This window comes from Branchiostoma floridae, chromosome 2 (genome assembly GCF_000003815.2).
Source record: "Branchiostoma floridae strain S238N-H82 chromosome 2, Bfl_VNyyK, whole genome shotgun sequence".
Lineage (NCBI taxonomy): Eukaryota > Metazoa > Chordata > Leptocardii > Amphioxiformes > Branchiostomatidae > Branchiostoma > Branchiostoma floridae.
Genome location: NC_049980.1, coordinates 10025355 through 10032891, shown reverse-complemented (window position 1 = coordinate 10032891; position 7537 = coordinate 10025355). Strand labels below are relative to the sequence as shown.

General features: G+C 44.8%; 1 protein-coding gene across 1 annotated transcript; it reads right to left on the bottom strand.

The window, feature by feature from the left end:
* Positions 1-462: 462 nt before the first annotated feature.
* Positions 463-7010, bottom strand: LOC118410263. Its single transcript, XM_035811821.1, has 3 exons — positions 6043-7010; positions 1521-2268; positions 463-1193 (listed from the first exon to the last, which is right to left on the bottom strand). The coding sequence occupies exons 2-3, from the start codon at positions 2162-2164 to the stop codon at positions 536-538; spliced, it is 1302 nt and encodes a 433-aa protein (XP_035667714.1). The 5' UTR covers positions 2165-2268; positions 6043-7010; the 3' UTR covers positions 463-535.
* Positions 7011-7537: the final 527 nt, after the last annotated feature.

Here is a 7537-nt window from a genome sequence, read left to right as displayed (position 1 = left end):
CTTGCCGAAAAGAGTATGGGTCCTTCCCAGTGTGAGTGAATCAAGTAAATCTGTCCGGATGTGCAGCTTGTACTACTCAGTACGAACTGTCTGTGTTTGCGTCTCAATGCTGTTAACCGGCTATGCAAAACAAGTATCGTTTCGGAACTATGTTTTTTATGGACGAGTCAAGGACCCAAGGTCGCTTGCAGCAGTTCCAAAGAAAGACATCTATTTTTAATGAGTTCAGCGACGGGGGAGAACAGAGAACTAAATGTCGTAATTATTCTAGACAACAAGAGACGGACAATGATGATCATCCATCTACTGTAATGCTGACATCCAGAACTTTATTGATAGGCCAATTATAAGCCTGAAAGCGTTGTTCCATGTTCCATGCTACAGGTTAATGACCAGGGTTGCATAAGGACACAAGTACATGTAATTCTTGGTTGTAGATAGCCGTTACGAGTTACTAAAGATAATACCTAAATTGTCAATAATTCACTATATACAAGACCAAAAATCACCGTTTGAATCTTGATGTTTCTCTTCGTCATAACTTGGTAATTTCGTCTTTAAGGTTGATATAATCTTTCATGTAGTTCTTGACTCTTTCTTCAGCCACAATGTCAGAAATGTCTTCGGTGGTTTGGGACCCAGTGCTCACTACTCGTGTTCTGGAACACATCAGGGCTGAACATGTCCTTCCGTTTCCGGTCGAATCCCTTTCCGAATCCCGTTTCTCGGGGCCATGTCCGATTGTGTTGTACTTGATCCCGATGCCGTTTCTTAATTCCACTTTCTTGCGGAAGAAGCGACGCCTTGCGTCTGAGACGGTCCGACAACGCCAGGTCCTGCTAGTCGTCAGACAAGAACCACTGCTGACTTCTTCTTGAGAGTCTGTGTTAGACTCTGAACAGCTGAAGCAACCTGTCTGCCTCGTTAGCAGTACGTTTTCGTCGGATGCCAGGAGAGAGGATCTTGTCGAATGGCCGAAGCTGAAGGTGTCTTCTCCAAGTGTACGCCTTGAGAGTGTGTCTAAGTCGTCAGAAACACGAGTGCTGTAGTCACTGTCCGTCCCCCCACCGCTGTGGGCGCCGCCGGTACTTCCTTGACAGGTATGTCCGCACGTGTTCCCGTGTAAAACATGTCTGTGTGCTGTAGGTCCATGCACGGCAGCGGGGCACTCCGACACCACGGGCGTGATACCTCTGAAAAATACATGACAGTAACTGTTAAGCACTTAGTTGAAGACCAAGTTACAGTTAGTAAACGTATATAGTAAGCTTACTGAATAAAAAAAAATAACAATTGAATCACTATTTCTCTACTTTTTTTTTTACTTTTCTTTACTTTAAAGCGTAGACAGGTAGTACACTATGCGTTTATGTAGAGCGTTCTGTCCTTGGTACTGAATCATCCTTTCCATGGAAGTCATGTGGATAGGTTCTGTATGTATAGGAAAGCTATGTCATTGTTGATTGATGTTCTTTTATTTGCAGTGTATGTTATATTAAAAGTTTAGGATGGGCACTCACCTTTTGTTAACACAGTACGCTGTGGTTGGTCCGTTCCGCAAAGTCAAGGCCCACGTATCAAGGTTTTGAGACTCTTTCAATATTTTGTGAGGCGAGAGTGAACCTTTACTCTCACTCTCTGCTCCTATGGGGCTAGCTCTTCGTCCTCTGCTGGGGCGAAATGTTTGGGATTTTGTGGCTACGTTGGGTGAGAATTCCCTTTTTCTCAGCTGGCTGGTGTCTAAAGTATTGTAGGGACGATGTCTGGCATGATCATCTAGCGGATAGAGTGACTCTGAGTCCAGGATGGGTGTCTCTCGCAAGGCGGTGAAGTGCTGAGGACGGGAAGCGAGAATATCCGGGTACTCACACCTATCTCTACTCGCCCATCCACCGGTTATGTCTGAGATATGTTTATAATGTCCCCACCGGGCTGTCTTTTGCCCGTTTGGCCGTCCCCGTGGGTGGGGCAGAGACATCGTGCGGAGCTGAGAAGATTTCCCCAGCTCCTCCTCCAGATCTATCCGGGCCGAGATGTCGTCCATTTGCTGTATGATTGCGCGAAGCTCGGCGGCGACTGTCTTCAGTTCATGCAGTACATCATCAAGGTCCTGAAGCACCACCTTGATCTGGGCCTTAACCTCCACGGAGTCCAGCAATTTCATGGTCTGATGGCGCTCAAGCGGTGTAGCCGGGCATCACTTCCAACTGCGCTTTGTCACCCATGTGCTTGTGGTGTCTAATCCCTCCATTTCGGTTCACGTATCGGCTGTGTTGACAGAGGGTTGATAGGTAAGTATTAAGTAGCATTTAAAGGCATTCGAAGTATGAAAGAATGGAATCAAATGGTTAATCTGTTGCATCTCAGATTCCAGTCGGTATGGCCACGAGATAGATGGTAAATTATACTAGACACGCTTCGAGTATAATACTTACGTGGAGTTCTAAAAAGAACTAGGAATGAACTAATGAAGATTCTTTAGTACTTAATCATACTATATATTACTCTGTAAAATCATTTAAGACTAAGCTACAGCAATCGCTGCAGCGAGCAAGTGGATTACAAATTCGAATGGAAGGGTGTCTTCACTTTTTGTTTATATTTTTTCGACTTAAGAACATCGAATGCTGGTCGACGGCGTCTGCGAATGAGTAAATGTCTTGTCTGGGGAAAACACAACAGAAGTAACCGTTGTACTGTCAGGGAAATTTACTTTATTGTGAAATGTAGGTCCGAGAAGTACGATCACAAAAATGGTCGACCTAGATATTACCATCACTGTTATTGGTAGGCATATGGCCAGATATACAGCATCCAGCTTTTTCAAAATTGATCAGATTTTATTGATATGGCTCGATCTGATATTTAGGATGTGTACCGTTTATAAGCTATATCATAAAGAGCCACCACTGTACTATAGGTTATTGAAATTTTACCCTCTACCTGACTGATTGTTACCGTAAAACCGCATTACGGCGTGTATGACACCTGCCCGGCGGCCACACAACCATCGCTCGTAACATGACGTTTAGAGTACCTTAAATCATGTGTAGGGGGAAGAAATCAATGATACTTATCGAGAAAAATAATGATGTGTTCGATTCCTGTCTACATCTCAAGAACGGCGTTAAAAGTACAAATTTAAACACCTTTACGCACACGGAAAGAAGAATGTTATTTGTGTGAATTCATCAGATGAGACAAAAAGTGGGATACAGCGTTAGAAAAAGAATTCTTCTCCGTGTACATAATTCTTTTCTGTAATCTGATTCATAACTGTAAAGGTAAAAACGTTGATTTCTTAGAACACAAGAAGACTGAGACTCTGATCACAAGTAAATCAGATAAAACTCAAGTATATTTACGAGGCAGCATTAAAAACGATCATGACAACACCCATATTTATAAATATGTTTATCATTCTAGTGGTACTGAATACTGTTGTTTAAGTCTAAATCATGATCATATACGAAATCCTCGGGATAAGTTCCAAATTTGGAGTAGAGTTATTGACTGAAGTGGATTCTCTGGTCTGAGTGAACTTTATCAGCTGCGACTTTCGTTATGCGTCCTGTGATCTTCTGAGTTTACAAAAGCGTACCTCTTTGACACTAGATCCTCCAGCAACACTGTTCCATTGGTCAACTCGGTGGCGTACCCCAACCTACACAAATCCAGACGCAGTTTTTGTCAGGGCCCGATCATCGTACGATAGTCGTATGATCACGCAAATTAAACGTGTCTTTCTCATCTCCGTGCATGTGCCCTTTGACGTTTAGCTTTCTTGTCTCGGAAAATACTGTCTTAGATTCGTGTCGGTGGTTGGTTCTATCACAGCCCGCCTGAATTCTAGATTTATGTCGTACGACGACTTACGACAAACGTGACTGCGCTGTACGACGCTTTAGAGCGCGGTCACAAGTCGTGCGATCATCGTACGATTTTGACGCCATAAGATTTTCAAGCAGGCTGTAACATAGCCAACCACCGACATGCATACAGAACAGCATTTTGTGCACCAAGAAAGTTGAATTTTACAGGAGATGGACATGTTTGTCCCCCAAAATGCCCGAAGTTAGCGATCGTGCGGCGATCGTTCGACCAATGTGACCTCGCCCTAAATCGCGATGACAGTAGCTCAGCCTAGTGATATTCTCCAAACACTCGCGCCCTCTCGTATGTAAGATCAGGGTGCAATTTAAGAGCGCTTCCATCACGTCCTAACGATTCTACAGCTTCCCGCATGTGACACAGATTACAATCAAACAGCAGTAAAGGTTACAGACCTGACAGGTAATAGATGAAGACTGTTTCTCAGAAATTCCAAGGGTGACTGACTGGAGACAATGGACGACCGTCTCTTTCCAGTCAGTTGAATACTATGGGCTTTTTGTATGATTTGGCAGCTGCATGATATGCCCCTACATAGAAATCTACTGGCCACTACTAGTATCTCTCAGTATGTCTATCAATATTTCACTCTCTTGTTTCAGCATTGCACAGACATTTGCACAAATATGGCAAGTCGGCTTTCGCTTTTTAATACGAACATCTGTTATTTTCAGCATCCTCACTTTGTAATTTTATCATTCAGATCTAGTCATTCCTCCATTATATCGTGTATATGCAGTAATATTCATGCCCTATTCTTCTTCTTCTCGGGTCAGTACTTCAGTCACTGCTTGAAAACAGGATATGGCGGATTCCTTTGTTTCTAGAGTGTCTTTAATCTGGTCAAACTCCTTCCGGGATAGACTTTGATCGGGCCTGAGGCTGATTCCTTGCTTCCCGATCCCACATACCCATATCACTGCATGTATCTGACGGATGTTTCCGGTAAGTAGATCAGAATAAAGCCCCGATTGACAGAGAGATATCGATAGCCGAAATAACTGGGGCGGAGAAGCGATTCCATGATTCGATCGATGCCAATTGGTGATTCTCCCCTCACCGCGCGGGTCATGGCAAAGCCCCTCTGTCTAAGTTCCCCCGGAGACTTGTATCAGTGCCCACCGCGGGACATGGGCACCTGATCGGCCTCATGACGCGGAAAATCTCCACCACAGGAGGCGCAGCAAACAACCGGCGTATGCGTCATTTGAAGCAGCGAGTTTATAGACTTTCCGGCGGTGCTGATACATTAACGATGGTGTATGTACCGTTATATGGCCGCGCAATGGATATTGGATGTTCCTACGGCTCGGCGTGCAATAATTGAGGTATTAACCGTGATGAAAATTAAAGTGTAAAATCTTGGTTGTTAATTTAATGTCAGCACCTGCTACAGCGCCCCCCTCCCATCCCTAACCCTTTCTGACAGTTGGAGTAGATTTATTGATCTCGTGTTGCAGGGCGAAGAGAGCAGTGAACGTGGCATCGCCTATTTATATATAGTGGATGACTTCTACGACCTTAAACGAGAGTCGCGTCCCCCAAATCCCCGCAATATTAAGTCCCGAAAACCCATTTAGACAAAACCCTGCTCTCAACTCCTGATGCGTTTCAGTCTACAAAGTCATCAACGTTGATTGTATAAAACGATCGAAGTCCCAATAACCAGAATCGCCAAATCCCTTTCCCTCGGTCTCTTTTTTTCTTTACTTAATCTTCACAATTGCTCCTTTCATGGCTGCCAGCAGTCATTTCTCTATATTACTGCTATTGCTAACGGTGGAGTTAATCCATTTCATTGCTTTATATAGATATACATTAATGTTTTAACGTCTACCAATCCTAATCACCGTCGGATGTATTTTGCCTAATGATATCATTACATTTTCTGGGATCAAAATTCCTAGTATAAACATAATAACAGTGACGTACAAGGCATGTACATGAATACGCAGATTGTTCGCCTGTTGCCTGCAGTGTAATATTACAGTTCGTCTTTTTTTCAAAAGGACGGGATAAACTATACCTGATTTATCAGCCGGGCTGATACCAAAGTCACGTATTGCACTTGCTCACTGCTACCAACACCAGAAACACACACAGAAAAAGAAATTTGAACCTCCTCGTTCAAGTGGAAGCCTTGCCACTTACCTCCGCACGCCCGGTGGCAGCCCCCTCGCCTCTCGCTAAGCCGTGCATGGCTGGAACTACTGTGTGCTTAAAACATGCCTCTCCTGACGGGTTCTGACAAACTCGGGTCAGCTGGGACGGCTCTGGATTTGGGAGATATCACGTTACCCGGCCCTATGTGAGCTGCGGATCGATCCTCAAGCGTGTGGCATCCTACTTGCTGAATGAAACACCCTGCAAGAGATATTCCCCGCCTTTTCCCGTAAGAGTCGTCCATGGCGTTTTTGGAAGACTAAGAACATGTATAAAACATAGGGAGCAAGATGGGCGTGTCCAAAGGCAATTTCGATGAGGGGATACGCTGGGACACAGCCGATGGTGCCACACGGTCGCGCACATATATCCATAAATTGGGCCAGCGGCCCGGACCTGTGCGCTGGATGAAATTGAAGTTTAGAAAGCCTCTAATCCCGTAAGCAACATTGTTAGTGGTATATCCTTCACGCTGCCGAGTTTATGGACGTTGATGTCGGCTATAAACAACTGATTATCACGTGAAGCGTGGCGGCCTGTTATCGTACTCAGTTGCTTGCAGTACGCGAATGATTTATGGAGCAGATTACTCTCAAATTTTCTATTTTCTATGGATTAACTGGTTCTGTATAGAAACCCTATAGTACGTGTCAGTGGCTGCAAACTGGCACTGCGTAAAATTCACATCTGGTTTCCTAGTGACTGATATATATATCTGTGGCTTGTTGACTTCGGTCCGAAGCGCCATCTGCGACCGCACGGGTTTGGAGTTGCGTGCGCGCGGCCGGTATTTCCGGGTACTAAGGATCAAGAGTGGAACCTTGTTATGCACACTCCCGAATGGTTTAATGTCCTCTGGGTCAGCGGGTTTCCACTGTGGTGAACCACAGGCATCTGTCATTGCTTCTGGGGAGACTCGCACACAACGCGCACAGTTATGAACGGATAACGGTGCCTTGTGGAATTGATGGTCAAGGACCATTCAACAAAGCAACATCCCCAGAGTATACGATGTCTATTTTACACCAGAAAGTAGGAGGGATACTTTTTGAAAGTTGCTTGAAGGTCATAACGTAAAGTAAAATATGATCAGAACGTTATCATCAGAACTTTGCATGCGGCATGTATTCACAGCGGCATCAATATAGCGCTCCCATTATAGCCGCATTGGTAAGGTCTGCTGAATATGTAGCCTCTGCGCCGATCATTGCCGATGTCACGTCCGTCAGAAATCGGTTCACGACTCGTCTAAATATACACAAGCTTTCCCATTGCGTCCAAACGTCCGCCAGGCACGCATGGTTCAAATGTCGAATAGAATAGGTCTCTGCCGGCGTCGCGTACGAAATGTCTTGCTGGTAGCGTATCTGTACAGATATCGGAGATGAAGTCCATTTCTTTGCCAGGCAGCTAACCTAAACGGCCTAAGGTCGTACATTGGTGTTCTCCCTGATGGATGTTTTATGATGAGCTCTGTTCGGGC